At 41.0% G+C, this 24,996-nt stretch overlaps 1 protein-coding gene across 5 annotated transcripts in view; it reads right to left on the bottom strand.

The window, feature by feature from the left end:
- The window catches only part of DGKI (diacylglycerol kinase iota), a 287,790-nt gene that overhangs the window by 75,921 nt on the left and 186,873 nt on the right, over positions 1 to 24,996 (bottom strand). For 4 of the 5 annotated variants that reach the window (XR_010592257.1, XM_008171112.4, XM_065565893.1 and 1 more), the window contains exon 21: positions 7,563 to 7,663. Coding sequence is in view for 4 of the 5 variants with exons in the window: in XM_008171112.4 (XP_008169334.2) it covers positions 7,563 to 7,663 (101 nt within the window). In the remaining variant the exon portion in view is untranslated. Of the gene's footprint in view, positions 1 to 7,562; positions 7,664 to 23,230; positions 23,294 to 24,996 lie in introns of all 5 variants that reach the window. The other variant, XM_042851905.2, reaches the window with a different exon arrangement.

Below are 24,996 nucleotides of genomic sequence, written 5' to 3'. Positions count from 1 at the left end.
TGTCTAGCTTCACCTTCCAGCCATTGGATCTTGGTATATCTTTCTCTACTAGACAGGAGAGTCCATTATCAATTCTTTGTTCCCCACATAGCTTCTTACAGTCTGTGATCAAGACCCCCCTTAATCTTCTCTTTGTTAAGCTAACCAGATTCAGCTCCTTCAGTCTATCACAATGTGACTGTGGCAACACGGGCAGCAGCTCAGGCTAGTCACCTGAGTACAATCTCACCCAATCTCTGGGCACCTACTTAGGGTGGCTAGCCCAAGCTGCCAGCTGTGCTGCCACAGCCACACTGTACAGCTACACACGCTGGGAATTACACGTCACAGGTGCTGTGTAGACATACCCCAGAAGGCATGTTTTCTAACCCTTTACTCGTGCTCATCGCTCTTCCCTGAACTGTCTCCAATTTATCAACATCCTTCTTGAATCGTGAACACCAGAACTGAACACACTATTCTCACACCAGTGTCAAATAAAGAGGTAAAATAACCTCTCTCCTGCTACTTGAGATTCTCCTATTTATGCATTAGCCCTTTTGGCTACATCACCACACTGGGAGCTCATGTTCAGCTAAGTATCCAACCCCCACACACACACTCCCAAATCTTTTTCAGAGTCTCTGCTTCCCAGAATAGAGTCCTCCTCTTGCAAGTCTGGCCTGCATTCTTTGTTCCTAGATATTTACATTTACATTTAGCCATATTAAAACACCTATTGTTTCCTTCTGCCCTGCTTTCCAAATCAATCTGTAGCATTGATCTGTCCTCTTCATTACCTACTAAGACGTTACAGTGAACCAATTTTTAATTCATTTAATGTGTGCCATCTTGTATCTTTCTAGTTTCTTAATCAAAATTGTATGTGGTACCAAGTCAAATGTCTTACAGAAGTCTATGTATATTACCTTCAAATTATTACCTTCATCAGCCAAACTTGTAACCTCATCCAAAAAAAATATCAAGTTAATTTGACAGGATCTATTTTCCATACACCCATGTTGATTGACATTAATTATATTACTCTCCTTAAATTCTTTATTAATCAAGTCCCATATCAACTGCTCCATTATCTTGCCCAGGATCGACGTCAGATTGACAGGCCTATAATTACCTGGATCATCCCATTTACCCTTTTTAAATACTGGCACAATATTATCTTTCTTCCAGTCTCTTGGAACTTCCCCAGTGTTCCAAGAGTTATAGAAAATCAACATTAATGGTCCAGTGAGCTCCTCAGTCAGCTCTTTTAAAACTCATGGCTGCAAGTTATCTGGATATGCAGATTTAAAAATGCCTAACTTGAGAAACTGCTCTTTAATATCCTCCTGAGTTACTATTGGAATGGAAAATATTTTCATCTTATCATATTGTGTGACTGTATCATCTGTTTTCCCCAAATACAGAATAGAAATATTTAATGAAAACTTCTGCCTTTTCTTCATTATTATTGATAATCCTACCATTTCCATCTCGTAATCAATGTTCCACAATTCCTCGCTTCTGATTTATATTCGTCATTTCAACATCCCCTTTCTTCCATTTGTTATCTATTATTTTCTTTGACACTGTAGCCTGGTAATTAGGGCTTTCCCTAAGAGAGACCCTAAGTTCCTGTTCCAATGATCATTTAATTATCTATAAAAAGAGGCACAGCTTCAACAGGATGAGCGAGATGTGGTTATGGCAGTCTCCTACAATGCAGGAAACCCAAGTTCAAATCCCCACTCCCTGGTGGGACATTGAACTCAGGTTTTCCCACATCCTGGGTGAGTGCTGTAACCTGTGGGGTAAACGTTGTACAAGTCCTTATCTAGTTGTGCTGTGAACGGCATCTAAGTTGGGGGGCAGAGAGGGAATTGATCAAAACTATTCATGTAAATTTGCAAATATTTTCGGTCAACCTAAAACTGCATTTTTAAATGAATAAACTATTCATTAAAATTTTTTTTGCCCAGCTTTACTTACATCACGTGTGTTCATGCACACACACACACACACACACACCCCCACAGACACGCACACCCCATTCTCAAAAGAATGATGCTTTAATAGTCAGGAAGCTACCCATTTCTCCTTGCTGAAGGGTGCAAGGTATCCCCTACATTTTCACCATCCCAGTGATAATATCCAGGGGTAGGTAGAAGAAAGAACAAGAGAGAGGGAGTGGGGAGGGAGTGCTGGGGCAGATAATTCGGTAGCAAATGTTGGTGAAATTCCTGCCAAAGCAACAAGAAAAGTAGACCATGACAGAAAAAGAGAATTAGGTGCGAATGGTCGTGCCCTTCAGAGGACAGAGTGACACCATTTAATTGCTCAAAAGGTTTTCAAAATGAGGTGTCTACCTCCAGTAGAGCATAGATTAATCTTCCCTGAACTGTTGGTATGACAAGTTGTTAGACGAGGGAAAAAATTCAATTTTAGATGAAGCAGCTGATAGAATCAAATGAGTATTTCAAGCACACAAGGAGCGTGAAATGTGTTTACTCTGAGTTAGGGTGATTCAGATTGTTATGCTGATGTCAGAGCTTCCAAAACTCTATTATGGAGACATGTCATAGGCAAAATCTTAATAGCTTTCCTGAAGTGTTCCTGCGGGGAGAATAAAGTGGGTTGTTATTAACTGGTTTCCTTTTCATGTTCTGATTTCTGTCTTCTTGTTGTTGGCGGTTTTTTATTAAGATAGTGGGAGCAGGGAAGTGGGCAGTAATTGAGATATTCTGGACTTTCCATATCCATGTTGATTTTGTTACAGTACAGAAAGATGTGTGGACTGAGACCCACAAGGGTACAGAGTGAGAAATACAGGCTGCTGAAAGCCATGGTGTTACTGTGGGGGCATGACCTGATGCAGAGAAATTGGCACGCACTTCAAAAGTGAGCCTCTCCAACTTAGAATTCATTCAGGGTCTCTGCTTGGCAGCAAACAAACAGCTATATTTCTTTGGAACGTAGGGATTATCTATAGTTATGTTTTAAAATCAGCCTTGCAAAATTCTACCTACCCATTTGCCCAGGGTAAGTGATTTTTTTTTCTTTTGACAGGCGAGTAGACTATCATATCATTTTCATTATAATTATCTTGGTAAAGAGCAGGTGAGCAGTTTTTGTTTTTTTGCTTGGGCTGGTAATTTTTAATGATAATTTATTGCAAAAGGCACAGGTGCTGGAACTCGGGGTGCTGCTGCACCCCCCGGCTTCAAGTGGTTTCCATGATATTCAGGGTTTACAGTTTGGTTCAATGGCTCTCAGCACCCCCACTATACACATTGTTCCAGCGCCCCAGACAAAAGGAGGAATCTCACTGATGAAGACAGAGAGTGGGGGTATTTGGTCTACCTGTTCAGACCCACTGAGCTGCTATCAAAAATCATTTAATATATATTCAATAACCCACTTCAGAAATGCAGTAATAATAGTTACCTGCATTTTTCAGTTAGTTGAAAAGGTGCCTGGTATCTTCAATCTCATTCCTTGCCATACCCAGAACCATGTTTTGCTGATTAGACACCTCGATAGGAGATCTATGCTGTCTATGTCACAAGGTAACTGGGAAGGGAGGTTATGTCATTATGCTCACTGGACTGCATGGATAATTTTTTTTCCTAGGTGTCAAATTCAAGATGATGACTATAATTTATGAAATAGTTTGGTTTCTAGCATCTGTAGAGAACTCTTCTCTTCCCTTGCACCATCCTGAAAGTTGATTCAAACTCCAGCAAACTGAAGTAAGCACAATTTTAGTAGGAAGTATTTAGCTCTTGGCCCAACAAAGTACAAGTCTGTTGACTTTTAGGGTAAATTTCAAAGATTATATATTCACTCAGGACTTTTCTAAGTATTGTAAGGGGAGTGGGGAGGATGCATGTCTTTTGTCGTCTATTTTAAGTTGATTCGAGGGGGGCAGCTGGAGGGGGACTGGGCTTTTTTGTTTGTTTTCCAACATTTTTACTACTACAAAAAGCATTCAGAGGAAGGAAGGAAGGAAGGAAGGCAGCGAGTAGTTGGGTCTTGGACCAGGAAAAGGCTTTTGAGAAAGCAATGCTGTACTAAAAAGAAAGTGAGGAACCAGTCTGGGGTCAGAGGTGGAATTAGCAGGAAGTCAAACAGCAGGAAGACGAGATGAAGGTGCAGGCTAATATTTAAAATGGTCTCCACTACCTGGCAGTAGCCATTTTAAGTATTTGACACCCAAATTTTTATTTTTATGATGAATCTGAACAAAAATCCAGCAAATGGCCAGATTCCCATACAAACAAAATCCAGTTCAGAGATCTGCCACATCTCTCATAATACTCTTACATTATTTACTAGACATTTAGTATAACATCATCATTGTGTTTTTCACCAGTAACAAATAACATAATATGTATTTACTGTTGTAATAACAGTATCCCATCTTCTAAATTGTTTGTTTGTTAGAACAGGTTTGTTTTAGGCCTGTTAAGGGATTTTAAAAAATGATTGACAATGGATATGTTTTCCTTTCCTCAAATGCTGAGACTATGCAACAGGAATAGAGATTTAAAAGAGGCATCAATTCACCCAAAATAACATTTTCACAGTATAAATGAATATTTATAATCTGTTCCCTTTTGTCTAGGGTCCATCGGACTCACATCTCAAGTTTATTAATAGAAACTCCACTCTACCATCATCCACTCCACTCCACCATCATCTTGTTATAATTCTCATCAGCCCTCTGATGGAGTCAGTAATTGCTTTAATTATGGCTGAAATCTACCAGCAGGAGCTTACAAGAGGCTGTCAGAACCTGTATTAAAATTCAGACCATCTCAATTCTATTGCTGGAAGAAGTGATGGTGAGCCAGGGAACTAGGGAGGAGTGGGAGAGAGAGACTGAAATAGTATTGCTATCTTTCTACAGTAAGATAAGCAAACCAATTAAAAGGCTTGCCATCCTGTAATTACCAGGGAGTCCTGTATTATAGAGGAAGCTACAGCTTTGTTACACAACAAACAGACTACTTGTAATTTAACATGAATAATGAGCCAGATGCATGAGCAAGACTCTATTAAACTGTTATCGCAAGCAGCCGTGTCCCGCATTGATTAATGATTCCATGTGTCATCAAGGAAAGGGACTTCATTTTAAAGCATGTGGATCATCGTCATCAGTGATGCCAGTGCAACCGACTGCCTGTTTTCAACTTTACACCCTGAATGTGGTAATTAGTAAGAGATGTTAAGAGGAACAAGAAGGGCTTCTTCAGGTATGTTAGCAACAAAAAGAAAGTCAAGGAAAGTGTGGGCTCTTTACTGAATGAGGGAGACAACCTAGTGACAGAGGATGTGGAAAAAGCTAATGTACTCAATGCTTTTTTTGCCTCTGTCTTCACGAACAAGGTCAGCTCCCAGACTACTGCACTGGGCAGCACAGCATGGGGAGGAGGTGACCAACCCTCTGTGGAGAAAGAAGTCATTCAGGACTATTTAGAAAAACTGGATGAGCACAAGTCCATGGGGCCGGATACGCTGCATCCGAGGGTGCTAAAGGAGTTGGTGGATGTGATTGCAGAGCCATTGGCCATTATCTTTGAAAACTCATGGTGATCGGGGGAGGTCCCGGATGACTGGAAAAAGGCTAATGTAGTGCCCATCTTTAAAAAAGGGAAGGAGGAGGATCCGGGGAACTATAGGCCAGTCAGCCTCACCTCAGTCCCCGGAAAAATCATGGAGCAAGTCCTCAAGGAGTCAATTCTGATGCACTTAGAGGAGAGGAAAGTGATCAGGAACAGTCAGCATGGATTCACCAACGTCAAGTCATGCCTAACTAACCTAACTGCCTTCTATGATGAGATAACTGGGTCTGTGGATGAGGGGAAAGCAGTGGACGTGTTATTCCTTGACTTTAGCAAAGCTTTTGCTACAGTCTCCCACAGTATTCTTGATGTCAAGTTAAAGAAGTATGGGCTGGATGAATGGACTATAAGGTGGATAGAAAGCTGGCTAGATTGTCGGGCTCAACGGGTAGTGATCAATGGCTCCATGTCTAGTTGGCAACCGGTTTCAAGTGGAGTGCCCCAAGGGTCGGTCCTGGGGCTGGTTTTGTTCAATATCTTCATTAATGATCTGGAGGATGGCGTGGGCTGCACCCTCAGCAAGTTTGCAGATGACACTAAACTGGGAGGAGTAGTAGATATGCTGAAGGGTAGGGATAGGATACAGAGGATCTAGACAAATTAGAGGATTGGGCCAGAAGAAATCTGATGAGGTTTAACAAGGACAATTGCAGAGTCCTGCACTTAGGACGAAGAATCCCATGCACTGCTACAGACTAGGGACCAAATGGCTAGGCAGCAGTTCTGCAGAAAAGGACCTAGGGTTACATGGACGAGAAGCTAGATATGAGTCAACAGTGTGCCCTTGTTGCCAAGAAGGCTAACATCATTGTGGGCTGTATAAGTAGGAGCATTGCCAGCAGATTGAGGGATGTGATCATTCCCCTCTATTCGGCATTGGTGAGGCCTCATCTGGAGTACTGTGTCCAGTTTTGGGCCCCACACTACAAGAAGGATGTGGAAAAATTGGAAAGAGTGCAGCGGAGGGCAACAAAAATGATGAGGGGGCTGGAGCACATGATTTATGAGGAGAGGCTGGGGGAACTGGGATTGTTTAGTCTGCAGAAGAGAAGAATGAGAGAGGATTTGATAGCTGCTTTCAACCTGAAAGGGGGTTCCAAAGAGGATGGATCTAGACTGTTCTCAGTGGTACCAGATGACAGAACAAGGAGTAATGGTCTCAAGTTGCAGTGGGGGAGGTTTAGGTTGGATATTAGGAAAAACATTTTCACTAGGAGGGTGGTGAAGCTCTGGAATAGGTTACCTAGGGAGGTGGTGAAATCTCCTTCCTTAGAGGTTTTTAAGATCAGGCTTGACGAAGCCCTGGCTGGGATGATTTAGTTGGGGATTGGTCTTGCTTTGAGCAGGGGGCTGGACTAGATGACCTCCTGAGGTCCCTTCCAACCCTGATATTCTATGATTAAATCACTACAAGAGAACACAAAACACTGATTTTTTTTTCCTGTATGGAGTGCTGAGGGCTGTTAAAGAATAAGGGATTCAGGTTGCAGGATTCACCTGCAAAGGCAAATGTATCTGCTTTGTGACCATCCTAGATGCCAATGCAACTCCTAGATATGATATGATTAATCCAATAATTGAACACCTGCCTGGAAATTTTAAGTCAATTACAGAATCTTTAAAAATTAGTAAAATCCAATATGGCCAACAGGGAGACACTGATTTAAAAAAAAAAAAAAAAGACAGCTGTTTTCAATTACTGTGCACAGTACAAGCATACTATCCTGACTTATGACTACTGTCTAAGTCCATACATGGATGATAAACAAGGATCAGTTATTCTAAGATTAATGTAAATAACATACAAAGTTCATGCCTAATTATGGACACACTTGTATATTCCATGTACAAGCTACGCATAATGAATACTTGATCCTTGCACTTTTTCTAGTATCAGGTCTATTACAGACATTATCTGGCAAAAGAAAGCAATAGCTCAATCAGCCACTACTGACTTACAGGCTTCTCGCAGTTTTTCCTTGTCATAATGCAGCCCCTCGTAATCTTGTAAACTAATCCTGTTCACTCGGATCCGCAGGCGGTCTGGGATGGAGTGGGGACTGCAATGTGAAAAAAAAAAAGATCAGTTAGAAAAGACTAAAATCTCAGAGTGAAAAGGGGTTAGAGTATGGGGAGATTTTAGATGAATGACAAGAGGGAGAAAGCAGAAACCTCACCAAAGCCAACACCCCATGGGCACATAGTTTTCCATCAACGGAGTTGAGTTTTTAACAGATTATAACGACTGCCCACTACAGACTGAAGTAACCGGCGTGTCTTTAAGAACCAAATGGGTCATGAAGATTCCTTACTTGCTATGCAGTCGGGAATCACATTTTTTTCTGATCTCGGTAATTTTCAGTTTGATGCCCCCACTAAATTTCCAGGAGACAATTTGTGATTGTGTACCTGGCTGCAACCCCACCTGACTGCAAAGGTGTAATTGAGGGCAGAATGCTATCCTCCAAATCCTTGTGATGGCTCAGAGTATGTAGGCCCAATTCTCAGGACTGGTCGTTAAGCACCTAGGGCAGCTCAGAGAAGTAGGTTCACAAATATGGCTAAGAGCCAGATTTTCAAAGGTACTTAGGTGGCTATAGATGCAGGTAGGTGCCTAGTGGGATTTTCAAACATGATTATGCAGGTTAGGTGCCTAATATCTATTTGATTTCAATGGGATTTAGGTGTCTAACCTGCTTAGGCATATTTGAAAATCCCACTAGGCACAAATCTGCATATTTAGGCACGTAAATATCTCTGGAAAATCTGGCCCGAAGATCCTTATTGTGGATCCATGCTTACCTCCATCTGACCCTGACCTGGTGTTTTAGTCTACCATTCAAAGGGGCTACTAATTGAGATCGAAAGTAACCTGGCCACATTTGCATTTTCCAGCTGTAAATTTGGGCTATTTGTCCTTCCATCAGAAAGAGTTCAGCAGGACAAAAGGAGCAGTTCTTAGGGCTACCTGGAACAGAAGGTTAGAGCACAACTGTCTCTCTCCAGGAAATCTGGCTGGTGATCTTAACCCAGTGCCCAGTGGACAGCTGCCCTACAATATGGTCAGGAAAGACCTAAGATTAGAATAGCAGGGAGTGTCATAAATCAGATGTAAGATGCTATAACAGAAGTGTTTTGGAGGTTAGCAGGTTTGGAATAGTAGGATTGACATAATCCTAATTGACATAATCGATAAAAATCTGTCAAGGAAGCCTTCCTTGCAGTACATGTATGCCATACACAGCCATGAAATAAATATGTGTATTGCAATCATGCTTTACACACAATAATGCATTAAATTTCACAGCACCCCATGTGATAAGTGTGATATCCATTTTATTGGTGGGGAAACTGAGTCACACAGAATGTAAATGACTTCCCTGAGGCTGACAAAGTTATGAATCAATTCCCTGTCCTGTGCATTACCAAAAGACCATCCATCCTACTTATATTTCACTCAATATTATGCCAGTAATATCAGTCTGCCAATGTCGCTAGCATCTAATACACTCATGGTCTTCCAAAAATTAAGATACTACACATAGATATATTTGTACGAAGAGACATGTTTCTATCCACTTTATTAAGTTTTCTATTTGGTCCTTCTCCTTTCCACTGCATCTGATCTACAGGCATTTTGCCTGTTGGAAAACCAAACAACACTAGCTGTGTTTCAGAAAGGGAAACTTTTTACAAGTCTGCCAGTATTCCTCTGTCTGAAAATACAGCTGACTTAACAAGACATGTTGTCTCTGACCTGTCTTGGTAAATCCACCGAGATGGCAATTAGCAAGTATTTCAGAGTGAGCTTATTGTATACTTTTGATCTGTTGGTATAAATAGTTGTGTCACCTCTGGGTAGATGAAAAGAAAGAAATTGAAAATGAAGTCCAGTTAAAGAAGCACCTTAGGCACAGTTGTCTTTGCCTGAAAAGTGACAAAGAATAATGAATTCAGGGTTCTTCTGTAACTGGGGAATAAGACAACACACTGGAAAGAGCTTTATCAAAGAACCTCCTGTTTCATACAGGAGTTTCTGTAGCAATGATACAAATGACCTGTACATAAAGTACAACTTATAAGGAATCATAAATGTTAGCAGCAGCAGGAGGAGTGATGCTTTTTGCAATATACAAGCTACCAACATTTCTCCTGTGCTCCTCTTGACGGGAGCTGTGGTGTCCAAGTGCCCAAAGATGTCAGGAAGCTGTCCATGTGCAAGCTAAGCTTGTCACAGTTTATTTGACAGACAGCTGGGCTAACTTCCAGCACAGCTTCAGGGGACACCCTTCTAACTTAACTGGCATTACGATATTCCATATAACCAGCTCTCTCCAACTGCAGTTTTTACAGTTAGGCAGACCAACACGGAGACAGATCTATAGACAAGGGTGGGAGCGGTGAGCACATAGATCAAACAATATCTATATAATTATATTTAGTCTCTTTTTGTCAAAGAAATTTAGTGTCAGACAGCCGGCTGGCTGAGAAATGAATAGGACAGTCTGAGGAATTATGTTTCCTTGCAAGTCATATAAAATACAGGTTCCTAAAATGAAAAATTGCCAGGGATTTTATTTTTAGCAAGAAAAAAAGATAAGAAAATGTTTAAGTCTGGGAATATAAGAATTTAATTGCATGGTCTTTGTCTGCGGGAAGGAAAACATATTTCAGTGAATTTATTCGAGTTTGTGAAAAGTGACAGATTGACAGCCCTGGAAACTGAAGTCTTTTGTCCACAGGTGAAGGGGAAAGTGCTGGCTTCCCCATTATGTCCTGTGCTTTAACAATAACCTGAGGCCCAGCTCTGTGATTATAAAGATAATTCACTCTCCCAGCACCTGGGTGCTCAGCCTGGGGACTGTGAACAGGCTCGGGAGTGGGGGGGTCGTAATCTCATTCACTTTCTTTATGGTTAGACTGCAGGGAGGGGCAAGGGGTTTAAAAAAAGCTTGTATCTGTTGCAATACAGGGTCACACTATCAAAAAGGTGGAGAGCCACTGCCCTATCTCATTCATTCTTCTTTACGAAACTGCCCATAAGGGTTCCAGTTATGAAGGTGGTTTGTGAGATATGGACACCTGTTCACCAGGCACTCAACTGAAATGACTGACTCATCCCATCTCACACAGCTGTTTGGTAGCAAAATCCAAAACCAAACTGGTGACCTTCAGTCTACAGAGGTATTTATATGGCCCCCATGACCATCATTTCTGAGCTCCACACAAACATTAATTTAGCCTCGAAACACCCCTGAGAGGTAACTAAGTATCATTATCCTCATTCTACAGAGGGAGAACTGAGGCACAGAGAGATTAAGAGACTTTCCCAAAGTCAAACAGAAAATCTCTGATAGAATGAGGAACTGAACTCCATGCTCCAGAGTCCCAGTCCAATATCTTCTTATCAACAAGACCATCTACCAGTCCCCTATATTATTTAGCAGGGCTGGTTGAATTTTTTTTTGTTGTTGAAACTGGTTTTCAACGGAAAACTGGAGTTTTGAATAAATACAATTTTTCACAAGAACTGTCTACCTTCTGTGGAAATTTTTCATTTTTTTCACTGAAAGCTGAATGACTGAAAAACAAAATACTTCTGTTTTTGAATTTTCATTAAAAATCAAAAATTTCCATGGAAAATTTAAAAGAAAATTATTTGTCTTTGTTCTCATCTAAATATTCCAGAGGTGGGGGAGGGAATTCAGCCAGCTCTACTCTTTAGTTCCTCAGGACAGACAGAGACGACTCTGTGGAACTATCCCCCAGACACAGGGCTTTGCTCATGATAATCTATTTTGGGGGTAAGAATATTGAGATGGTGAAGCCACTTATAGTAAAAGTATCTCTGACTTTCCTCAGCCCAGCCAGCCTGTTGCAGTCCAGAAACTGCATTGGTCATGTTGGTTAATGATTTCCTTGGGGTAATGGATGAAAATCTTGTGTCCTTGGAGATTCTTTTGATGCATTAGCTGCCTTTGACTCTTTGACCATAAGATTTAGGTAACATGCCCGTCAATTCTAGGAAGGGTAGACGAGACAACTCAAGTGGCTCCTCATGTACTTTTTCAGAGATCCTACAGGGAACAGTTGGGTGGTGGCTCATTTACCCAGAAGGCATTTTCTTATGGGGTACCACCATTTCAACTAACAACCTTTCTTTGCATGAAGTCCAGGGAAGGAAAAGGCACAGAGAAAAAACTACCCTCTCACACCTACACTTGGTCCAACCATGTCAAGGTTGGTGCACATTAGTAGTGCAGCTTTGGGACAGGCCTCACTGGTCCTGCTTATACCATACTCGTTCTGTAAATTAGAAAGGGAAAGAGGGGAAGCAGGGACCCCCAAAGTGCAAGAAGTCCATTCTATGTTTCCACGTTCAGAGCCAGAACTGGAAGAGTGAGGTGAGATTTATAGTCAGTGGCAAGTCTAAAATAATATTTGGAGCTCAGGAAAGGTATGAAAAAAAACAAACCATACGACACGCTCTTCAGTAAGAAACACCTTTTCACAAGAAAATGCTTAAGAGGGTGCTTTCCAAATACTCTAAAAAGCATTGCTGTAATTGTATGGTGCATCTTTGAATTTGTTTCTATTAAATAAAACAAGCACATAACCTTGAAATATACTATTTGACTTCAGTAGACATAATTCCTTTCCAGTTCAGTCACTAGAGTGCAGTTAGCTGGTATAAATCAACGCAGCTGCTTTTTTTCCCCCCCAAAAAAGAAGTGCAGCACTAAGATGCATATTTCAAAAATAAGTTACAGCTGCTAAAATATGCAGTGTGCAAGAAAGAGGACATGCCATTTTAACCATGTTCAAGATGAATGATAATACTAAGCCACAAGATGTTACCTTCTTGGAAAAAAGAGCTCTTTGGTAGCACTAGGCTAATATTGGAAGTTGCAGTGCTAAAAGGTACTTTGTAAGGAGCAAGATGCATTTAATAAAATCTAGTCATATGTAGTACATCCAGAGTTCGACAAGTAATTCACAGTGAACTATATCTTCAACGAATTTACCCCTGAATTACCTGAAAACACACTTCAGTTTCTAACAATTTGTTCATTTAAAATTTATGTGATGAATTGCTTTCTATTCATGACAGCAACTGCTTTCAGTATTCACTATTTGTAATTCACGCACATGCAGTGAGATTGGTCACCTGTTTCGGGTGGTATTGTTCCTGGCACCTAACTGGATGATTCCCAGACCAAAAGAGTTTTTAAGACAAAAGAGCAAACAGTTCCAGTACAAATATTTGTGCAATTTGCATAAGTAATCATGTGAGAAACCATGTTAGTACACATAAGCACAAATACTCTACCTTTAGACAAACATGCCTGGGAACAACAGAGTTGAACTCGCAACATGTTTGTGAAAAAGCTAGTAAAATAGGTTGTGAATACCACTGAATACTAACCATAGTATTTATTCAAATAATGTTTGCAAACACTGCAAAAAAAACCAAAACAAAAAAACGTGTTATTCCAGGTGTAAAATGAGGAAGAAAAGTTTTCAAGCCCTAGACAAACCCAAATCACAATCTTATTTCAGATAAGGAGAACACTGGTCATTCAATAAAGATGACTTGGGTCACCATTCTACTAGAAATAGTTGAATAAAACTGAAAAAATTCCTTTTCATCTTATTGCTGTTGAGTGCAGTTGGTTGGAAAATGGAATTTCCCATCCTGCAGGAATTTCAGACATTTCAAACTTTGTTTTCATCATGAATTGGGTTAAAATGTCAAAATTTGGGGGGAACAGAAATTCCAATTGAGAAATGTCTAAATGTCTTTATGAAAAAAACATTTCATTTAAATCACTTCAAAATGTTATAATATAAAATGTTAAAATATAGAACATTAAAATAAATATTTTATAATATAAAAGTCTAAATGAAACTACATGGGAAAGTAGAAGCAAAATAAGAAAGTCCAACAGGACACTCCATTTCGATTTCAAATCATTTGAAAGTATTTCTGTCAAAATTTTTGTTGAAATCAACACATTGCTGAGAATCATTTTGATTTCCATGAAATAGCATTTTCCAACAGAAAATAGTTTTGTCAAACTAATTTCGACAAGCTTTACTTATGACAAATATTGTAACTAGAAGAAAAATGGTAAAATGGGCATAGATAAGACAAACATAGTTCTGGAGCCGTTAAGTAAGCGGTGCCTTGATGGGTAGATGAGGGAGTTTAGAATGTTATTGGTATTAATTAGTGGGTATTTATCACTGAAGATTGTATGGGTAGATTATTATATCATATGGAATTATAGTTGATGAACATATTTGACAGTGTGTGCCGGAGGCACCCAGAGCAAGGGTTGGGCATTTTCTTCCTTCAATCAAACCAATCCTTACGGAAAAGATCTGTAGAATGTAATTGGGATGAAACACGAAAGCCTCTACAGAAATATAATCAAGATCTTTAGAAATAACTCTAAAAACCTCAACTAAGAATCTCCTTTCGGTAGCAGGGGTATAATTTTCCATTAAACCTGTATTGAAACTTGTTGAAATGTTATCATTTTCTATTACATAAACTCTGTAGGACTTTCCCATAAAAGGAAATACATAATAAGAAACACAGATGTTGACTGACAGCAACCGGACTGAAATCTTCATTTATGAAAGTAAAAATATTGGGTCTCCCACACTCTCTTTTGGAATTAATTAGAAATTCCTAATTTTCATTTAAAAAAACAACAAAACAATCGTTCTCCATTCCTTTTCTCTGCTGTGGAATCCACCTACTCCCACATCATGCACCAGCACTGCCCCCTCCAGGAACCAAGGAGTTAATATCTGCTAGGTGTACAGCAGGAATCAGGTCTTTATCATGCTAGAGAAAGACTCAGTTTATTAGATGCAGTTATTTTAATTCCCACCACCTCCCTAAGGGAAATTGCTTACGGGAGAAGTGACACACTTTTATCTAACGATAACCAGTCCTTTAACAAACTACAGCATTCCTGGAATTCTGTACCTGTGAACTAACAAGCCTGCTAAAGAGCCTAGATTTATAAACTTGAGGGATTGCGTACAGACAGACAGACAGACAGCAGTAAAACAGCCATGCACCAAGCAGGGCAATTGGCATCACCCCACCAATGTCTGGATGATTAACTGCTGGCAGTACTGGGGTCACAGCGTCATCAAAATATGAGTGTGTCTTACAGTGAGATACACCACGTTCTGATGGTGGTCCCCAGAATATGTATGCATGTATGTTTTGTATACGTGTGTTCAGACTCGGACCTGGGGAAGAAAGCAATACATCAGTAATGCTTTCTGTCCCTTGTCTGTGTCTGAACTCATGTAGACAACACACATACATATTCTGGCAGTCACCATCAAAACCCAGGGTATTTCCATCCAGCAGTAAGGCACACTCATCTTTTGATGAAGCTCTGACCCCAATACTTCCCTGTTAATCATCCAGACGTTGGTGGGATGATTCCAAATGCCCTCCTTGGAGCACGGCTGTTTTACCTCAGCTCTGTGTTTCAGCCTCCAGTCACCCAGGAAAAAAAGAATAGGAGAGGTCAGGCTGGCTCCAGTGTGGTAATCAAAACACACTTGTGCTAGGACGCCAGGTTGATTCAACTGGGGGAAAACAACTTGTGATATACACTCCGTAATTCCCATTCCAATTATTTATAAATCTGATGAACCGTTTCTCATTGTTCATGTCTGCATAAAGATAGAGGAAGGGGTCAAAAAACAACCCCTGAAGAATCCAAGTGAGGTATTTTTCACAGCTCTTTCCAAATACAGCCCACCTCAAACTATGCAAATGCTGTTAATAACACTCTTAATGGGATTCACCAAAAAGCGTCCTCAGCTCTTCCCTCCCTTCCTCCTCCACTCCTCCCCCACCCCTCCCCCCCCCCAAAAAACCCTAAACTTTAGAAAACACAAAACTCCTCTGGGGCATGTTTGCAGTGACAGATTAATGAATTACCTATCTCCTGAAGAAGAAATAAACATGCACAACTAATTAAATGTCCTTGTGTTTAGAACAATCAGGAGCAGGATAACAGCAATCAAAGGAGAAAAATAAATTAACCTCACTGCTAAAATCTCATTGGCAGAGCTTGGAAATGATGTATTAAAAATTAGGTTGCTTCTGACAGCTCTTATCTATTTAAAACATAGAAACTGCCATAATGGAAAAGAACCATCTAGATGGTGTCCTGTCTCTGACAATAGGCAATGCCAGCTGCTTCAGATGAAGTAAAAAAAAAAAAACACACAAAATCCTTACTAAGCTATTTGCCTAAACAATATCCTGCAGAAGTGAGTTCCACTGAACAAACAAATATATATTAGCCGGGATCCAGCCAAGCTTGCTTCATTCAGGATTGGGGGCTTTATGCCACCTAACAGTTCTCCAATTCTGGAGCTGGCCCAATGCCCCAACACAATATAAAGTAACCTCAGGGCTGCTGTAAGTTGCACCAGGCTGACTGTGGTCCCAAGGGGTTATTCTGGAAGCTAGGGATCAACAAAGCGGAAGAGTTATCTGGCCAGTCCCCAGCCATGCCTTCTAAACTCTGTTCCAGCACTAGATTGACAGCCCTTTGCACTGCAACAGTGTCACAAAGAAGCCGCAGCATGGCTGAAAATCTCCCACTTTGTCTTTTAAATCCATTTGAGTGTTATAAAGATTCAAGCCTGATCATGACCATCTCACTGCTAACCCAGGAATCTATTACAAAAAAAATAATACTAGAGACCACCATTCTCTTTAAAAAATAATAATAAAAAAAAGTTAGCACTGATCAACATTCATTCAACTGTACTTACATCTAATTGATTTCAATAAGTATACTGGGCAAAGTCCTCTGTAGACTAAATTATCTTCTTCCAATCCTACTGCTAGTTCATGACGCTGCTATGTACTGGACATTATTCTTATCAAAAAGGATCATTTCAAATAGCCAATTCATAGTGTCAGCTGTTAAAGGCCAATCTTGCTAGGGAGTCTGACCCATTCAAGTCAGGAGTTAGTTGGACTAAATGGTCTATTATCTATCAAACGTGTCATTTGCACACTATATTAATTTCTTTCCTTAGGGCCCAATTCAGCAAAGCAAATAAGAATGTACTTAACTGTAAGCCCATATGTAATCCCATACCTATTCAGCACAGCACTTTTGTTCTTGCTTACGTCTCATCAACGTCAGTCGGACTAAAGCTTCTTCCTTACACTATCTACAGTGCACCCGTGCAACCCAACTTACAAGAGTAGCATTACCCAGGTGCAAACTTCACTGCATGCCTTACGTCAGAGGTTCTCAAACTGTGGTCTCCATGGACCACCAATGGTTCATGAGCTCCATTCAGGTGGTCCGCGGATAATTCCCTCTAAGGTGCGCACCTGGGCAGCCGCACATGAGAGAATGAAGGGCCACCCACCTAATTAGTGGAGCCGCACAGGCATGGCTCCACTAATTAGGTGCCTGGACCCTGGAGAAGACACAGATGTAAGGTGAGGTGATGGCCTTGGGGGGAATAGGGGGTAGGTGGGAGGGGGCAGTGGGGTGAGAAGAGGGGATGGGGGGAATTTGGGACATGCAGGGCTGTGGCGGTCAGAGAAAGAGGCAACTTTCCCCAGCTCCAGGGCTGCAGCTGCTGGGGAGAGACAGCTCTTCTTCCCAGCCTCAGCTCTGTGACTGCTGAGGTGGAGGAGAGAGGGAGAACCCCCCTCCTTTCCAGCCCCAGCTCTGGGGCTGCTGCGGCGGAGGAAGAGAGGTCACATCCATCACATTAGAAAGGTAAGACTACTGATATTAAAATATGTGCATTTATTTGTAGAACAAAAAGGTTAATTATTATTAAGGGTTTTTTATCAAGCATTTTTATCCAAAGCGCTTTACAATAGTTAGCTAACAGTACAAACATTTGGAAAGATCATTAAGTGGTCCTCCAAGACCCTCAGCAATTTTCAAGTGGTCCGGGGAAAAAAACGTTTGAGAACCACTGACTTAAGTGACATCGGATGGTCCGGGAAGGATCAGAAAACTCACTTTTAACACTAGCCCATTGTGAAGCATGGAGATTCTTTTCCCCAAGAATCAGGCAGGGACAGACAATACTGAAGGGGTTTATTTCACGGTACCGGGAAGACTGATAAACAGCTTCAGAAGTGTGGGGTTACAGAGACCAATTATATACCTTTCTCTTATCACTTCATTTGCATTTATCTTGTTCTTACAGAGACAAACATTGTTTCAGAGACAGAGAACGCACATAACATGACAGTGACAGGAACAGAACATACGCATCAAAGCTATTTTGATTACATCGATTATCTATAACTGCCCTTTAGGCAAAGTGGTGGGGGTGGGGGTGAGTGTTTACAAATATCCGGAGGGCTGTGAAGGGAGGGTTTGTTCTCTTCTAAGAGCCAAGTTACTGGGAGGATATTTGACCATGTAAGTTTATCAAGTGTTTACAGCTACCAGTGTCCTTGGGCCTCTGGTGTTTCTGTTTCTGACTCAGCTGCTAACTAAATTTTTAACTCTTGCCTAACACCAGCGAATGATCAACTGATTGAAAACAGAAAAAAGGACAAAGAAAAATGAGCATCTCACATGCTTATAATTCATTCAGAGGTAGGAGGAGGAGAACCTCTTTGATCCTTAATACCACTGTTAGACATTGACCCATTTTCTCTAACTCACCCCCGCTGTCTTGTTTTACTTTGGTCCTCGTTATGCTTTCTCTTTTACGGTTAGGGTTTTTATTTGGCCATTTCAAAGAGTCTGTAGTGCAGGTGCACACCATACAAACAGACTTCTTTAGACATTCAAATTTCTAAAATCAGAAATTGATTCCTTTCAGAACTTTTGTTGCCCACACAGACAAAAGATGTGAACATTGCTGCAAATATCACACACTCCCCACTAGCCAAGAATACTCGTTATATTAGATACTAACAACTAGACAATAACATTTTTCTGTATGCAGATCTTAATAGTAAATAATCACAGCATATCCACAGTGCTCCTTTTATGCATGAAAAGTTTGTGGAAGTTGGATCCTTTAGTAATGCTTACTTCTCTAAACGCAGGCCCAAGTAAGTCAATTACTTCTTGTTTTTCAAGTAGCCAATGCTAATTTTTCAGATAAATCCAAATAGTTATACTGCTTTGCATCAACTGCACAGCTCAAATATGATATTCATATGCATCATCCCAACTGAGCATATACTCAAAGATCTAAACATCCATCCCACTTTAAAAAACACTCCACTAAAAGTGGATAAAAAAAAAAGGATAAATGGACACAAATCAGATATTAGGAATGGCAATATACAAAAACCTGTAGGAGAACACTTCAACCTCCCTGGACACACAATAGCAGATTTAAAGGTAGCCATCCTACAGCAAAAAAACTTCAGGACCAGACTTCAAAGAGAAACTGCTGAGCTTCAGTTCATCTGCAAATTTGACACCATCAGCTCAGGATTAAACAAAGACTGTGAATGGTTAGCCAACTACAAAAGCAGTTTCTCCTCCCTTGGTGCTCACACCTCAACTGCTAGAAGAGGGCCTCATCCCCCCTGATTGAACTAACCTCATTATCTCTAGCCTGACTCACTCTTGCTTGCATATTTATACCTGCCTCTGGAAATTTCCACTACATGCATCCGACGAAGTGGGTATTCACCCACGAAAGCTCATGCTCCAATACGTCTGTTAGTCTATAAGGTGTCACAGGACTCTTTGCTGCTTTTACAGATCCAGACTAACATGGCTACCCCTGTGATACTTGACACTAAAAATGTGAGTACTCTACTCTACCCATAAGTCCTCAGTAAAAAAATCAAGGCATATTATACCCAATCCAAGTTTCAAAACTCTCTACTGTTAATAATTCAAAGACAATATCCCCCACCAGTATCCTTTTATGATTTTCTGGCCCCAAAAAATCTGCCCAAGATTGATCATTTGAGAGTTGCCTGGAATAGAGAATGGACTACAATTGTATCTAATGTTAAAAAAGCAATTACAGAACCTGAAGCTATGGCTCATTCACCAAAATATATGTTTTCAGATATACTGGTCCCCACACAGACTAATGGTAATAAGCCGCATAAATGCTGACCACTGTTGGAAATGTAACTCCCTTGGTATTCATTAGCTCGTATGTTTTGGGAGTTCCCCTGTATCAAGAATTTCTGGTATAAGGTGGGTCAAAGGAACAATTTGGATGCTAAATTGGAGCCCTCCTCCTTAAATTTCATTCTTGGATATATTCTGGAAATCTGGAGATTACCTGGTAACAAGGTAGCCTGGTTCCAGTGTGTAGTTTTGGTGATTAAAAAATTAATCCTGCAAAAATGAAAAGTCAATCCCGACCAAATATTGATGCCTAATTCAGTGATCCGTCTGACCTTGCAGCTAACGGATGACTGGCATGCCGCAGAAAGGGAATGCCTGAAACATTCAAAGCCATTTGGGCTGACTTTTTAGAGGTCTATGATTAACCTAGACTCAGGAGATAGATATGTCACTTCCCTTCTCCTCCTTTTATCCAAACCCTCTTAATTTACTTTGGGTATTATGATGAATCTGGTATTTTCGTATATTTGTTGAATTTGGAAAAATTAATTTAAAATATATAATTAATCGGCGTGTGTGTGTTTCTTTCTTTCACATTCTTTGCTGCCCCAAATTCAAGATTTATCCTGTCCACAGACACTGCTCCAGAAAACCTGAGGGTTATCTAGGGTGCAGGCTCTATCCCCGAAACTCCACAGAATCCCTCTTGCTGTAGTCTGCTAACTGGAACACACATACTTTCTGCATTACCCAAAAGACGAGGAACATTTGAATCTCAAAGCAATCACAGCCCAAATCAAATTTCCCTAACACCTCTTGGGTTCTTACTTATATTAATCAGACACATTAATTGGCAGTCATAGTGCAGCTGCATGTTTAATCTATTTTTACAGATTTCAAGATACAGTATATCTTTGACTTACAAATTAGCTTGGGTCCCATATGTCTTAGAAACTGCTGTTCTCTTTCTGCCTTATCCTGACAGTTGAGACCCGATGGGATACTCAGGCTAACAGTACCCAGATTTGGAGGTCATTCTCATTGGATGGCCCTTGGCTCTGAAACACACTCCCCTGCTCTTTGGTCCCCAAGTTTGTTATCGTTCAGGACATGCAGGAAGGCTTTACCCAGGCCATTGCCAGGTGCTTGCTTTGAGGGGTGTATCTGGTTTTATTAAATGGGGGAGTTATTTTCTTTGTGTTAATATTTTTTCATAGAGCTGAGTGAATATGTTATAGCAATAATGCATGATGAATGAGGATATTTTCCTTGTCTGTCAAATATCAATGAGCTGCTTATAATTTTTTGAAATGTATTTGTTCTTTTTTTGAATTATTCACTGAATGCGTTGAGCAAATAAGTCTTGGTTTGACGACAGTTTGTGTGCAGTTCATCGCAAGTACTCAATATTCACAAATAGAACTGGGATGGTTAGTTTTCACTGGGCAAACAGATCACACACAACATTGTTGCTGTTCCATGATTATCTGAGCATAAATTTTAGAATCAAGTTTCCACTGGGAATATTCACAGTTACAGTCTGAAATTCACTATTCTTTAATATATTCTTCAAATTCATTTTTTCCACAGACCTGCTTGTCATTCAAAGTTGACCAGCAGAACATTCACAAAACATGACGACAAAAGTGGTGCAAACACAAAACCAACTGCTTTTCTTATTTCACTGCATATTAACAAAACATCTTTGAAGCCAAGCTGTACAGATAGGATTGACATAGTACATGGTGGTTGTTTTTATTGTAAATGTGCCCAGGTTGACAATAAGGCATATCCTTATTAAGAGAATGAGTAAATAAAGCAATAACCAATTGTCTGTGCCTGCTTTTTTTAAAAATCACCAGTTCTCAACATTTTTATAGAGATGTTAGATTCTTGAGCTACAGGATAGAGCTGGAGTTACTGACAGTCAAAATACTGCCAGGAAGGGACTGTTTTATTTTCTAATGCAGCTGCAAATGGAATAGTAACTTTCCCTTTCAGACATAGGTGCTAGAACTAGGGGTGCTATCACAGGCCATTGCTTGAAGTGGTTTCATCATATACATGGTTTACAGTTTGGTTCAATGGTTCTCAGCACCTCCAGTATACAAATTGTTCCAGGACCCCTGCAGGAATAAGTTTCTGGTTTTTACCAGTTAGGCTTGGTCTACACTAAACCCCCAAATCGAACTAAGGTACGCAACTTCAGCTACGTGAATAATGTAGCTGAGTTCGAAGTACCTTAGTTCGAACTTACCTCGGTCCACACGCGGCAGGCAGACTCCCCCGTCGACTCCGCGGTACTCCTCTCGTCTAGCTGGAGTACCGCAGTCGACAGCGAGCACTTCCTGGTTCGACTTATCGCGTCCAGACAAGACGCGATAAGTCGAACCCAGAACTTCGATTGCCAGCCGCCGAATTAGCGGCTGGGTGTAGACATACCCTTAGAAGAAGAAACGCTTATGCTTGGAGGGTGGGGCGGGGTTGGGCTATTTTTGGTTAAAACTGAAAACCAAAAATCCCAGTTATGAATATTATAAATTCATGAAAGAGACGCTAGTCACTTCATCTCCAGTATTCCCAGGGATGCTGTGTGACCATCAGAAAAGGAACTTGTACCTCTTCAAGACAAATGCATTTTCCAAAAGTGCAAGCACAGACGCAGCAGTATAGTTCTAGCTACTCAATAACTGGTTGGAAGCTGTGCTAGGAACATTAGTGAACAATGCTATAGAATAAACAGAAGCATCAGCCTCTGCTTAAGCCAAGCAAATGCTCTGGATATGCATTTGAATAGTTAACAATGGCTATGTTTGAGACATGTGCAGGGCCAGCTCCAGGGTTTTTGCCGCCCCAAACAGCAGGGGGAGGAAAAAAAGCCGCAATCGCTTCTTTGGTGGCACTTTGGCGGCAGGTCCTTCCCTCTGAGAGGGATCGAGGGACTCGCCGCCGAATTGCTGCCGAAGAGCCGGATGTGCCGCCCCTTCCCCTTGGCCATCCCAAGCACCTGTTTGCTGCGCTGGTGCCTGGAGCCGGCCCTGGACATGTGCTTCTGGAGGAACCCCAGAAGGTCTTGTTCATTTCTCCTTGACTGGAGGGAAAATAGCCATGTCTCCTTCCAGCAACTGTCAATGCTTCTCTAAGCATTAGTTGGGGGAGGAAGAAGGCACTTGAGAGATGCTTCCTGCTTCTTCCAGGGCAGGAGCTGAAAAAAAACATGGTGCCTTCAAAGCACCCCTGGTTTCTGACAACCTGCAGGCCAGAATCAAACCCAGCAGCCAAAGAATGCAGCTGTGCTTAGGACTTGACATCCAGCTCATGCAACAAAAAAGAAAGATCAAATAGAAAGAAACAACTCCTATTCTAGGCAATTATCACTGCATTGCTGAATCTGCTCCTTTGGGAGACAGACTGTCTTGATCGCATTGCTGCCCGGATGGTGGGTACAGTAGAAGAGTGCAACAGACAAAAGTTAAGGGAAGCAGACAGAACACACTTGAAAGGGAGGAAGGAAATGAAAAGAAAAAGCAGAGTACTTACATAGTGAAGGAGTCAGGGGGAGCAGAGACTCTTCTCAGGTCTGCAGCGCGCCCTTTATGGATACTATAGGCAGCAGGAAATGAGCAGCCAAGACAGAGTCAGCACAACAGCATGGATAGACAATGAAGAAGCCAGGCGAGAGAAAGAGGGAGAGAGAGAGACATACAACATTTAAACAGAAACAAAAGGAATGCATCACATAACAGTTGAATGAAAATACATGCAAAGCTCCAAGAGTGCACTAGAGAGGCAGCAGCAACAAAAAACAGGCAAACAGAACAAATGACAATGTTCACTGCGAAGTGACACAAAGGTCTTTTTTTGAAGGCTGTGAACGGGCTAATGGCAAACAATGTGCACAGTTACATTAGGAGAGGTTTCTGGGCCAGGGTCCCACAGGCACTGAAAGATCTTAAGCCTGTAGAGTTTGAAAAGCCTGCGATGCACCTTGCAAGTCGAGCAAACAGCTATCAGAGCCAAAGCTTGATATGATGGATTTGCCTCCCCAAATCTGCCAATTTTTGTTAACATTTACAAAAATACTCTTAATCGGAATTCCTCTATCCCAATGGCAAAATGCTGTCCTTATTCTTCCTTAACATATTTTAGAAAACCATGCATGTAATATACAGTAACTCCCAAAGCTGGTTTCTTTAGTTTCTATACTCGAAGGGGTCTCTATACCTCTCTCAACTGTCCCAATGGAATGCTTCTATATTTAACCTCTGGAACAATTTTTGTTTCGTAACAGCAGATCATCCTTCTTTAACCCACACTGAAAGCCAAATACTCTCTCTGTAGGATTGTGTATGACTCTGATTAGCTACAACTTGCAAAGCAGTATTTTAAACTGGGGCTCCGGGTCAGAGAGTGACCCTGGGGAAACTGATTCTTGGTGTCCCTTCTAATTTCTCTTCAATGACTTCCACATAGAAAAATATTGTCTGATTTGTAAGCAAAACCTACCTGCCAGCATTGCATGCTTAGCTTGATCTCTGGAAACCAAGCTGTGTTCTGTTTCATAAATCTCCTGCATCAACAAGAGAGCTTATGGAATCAGAACTTAACTGGCAAGTCTTTTAATGATGCATGCAGCAGAACAGAATGCAGCTCGTTGTTCTGCAGCAAAATTGACTCTGCTAGACTGGCTACAGTAAAGTCTTATTTTTGCCACTAAACTTAAACTGACTCAGAAGACGAATGGAAATCAGATATGAGAAGTAAACAAATTTACCATTACCCCGTAATCTGCCTTTTTTCTGTCCACAACTTGCACTGTTCCTGAGTATAAACAATATCAATCAACATTGTACAATTGTTGCACCTAAAAAGTCACTTCTGGATTGAACCTCTTTACTTTATTATATCCCCATTATGTGTAATGGTATATAGAATGAGGCAGAGACTATGCCTTCTTCTATGTTTGGAAAGCACCTATCAGAAACAAACAATGAAGTGGTAGAAACATTATATGAACGACCACGGTATATTGACCCTGAACATTGTCCTCCAATTGCAATGCAAACATTTTTTTTAACTTTTAAACCAATTTTCTTTGACTGTTAGGGTTGCCAGGTGCCTGGATTTTGACCAGAAAGTCCGGTCGAAAAGGGGACCTGGCAGTGTCCAGTCAGATGTACTGACCGGACACCAAAAGTCTGGTTACTGTGGGCTGGGGTGGGGGGAAGTGCCAGGTCATCAACCTGTGCCAGCCCCTGCTCAGCCGGGGCTACCTCCTACCTGCAGGCAGGCTCCACGTCAGGCCG

This window comes from Chrysemys picta, chromosome 1 (assembly GCF_011386835.1).
Source record: "Chrysemys picta bellii isolate R12L10 chromosome 1, ASM1138683v2, whole genome shotgun sequence".
Taxonomy (NCBI): Eukaryota; Metazoa; Chordata; order Testudines; family Emydidae; genus Chrysemys; species Chrysemys picta.
The sequence above is the reverse complement of the archived record's forward strand: the minus strand, read 5'-3'. Positions and strand labels throughout refer to the sequence as shown.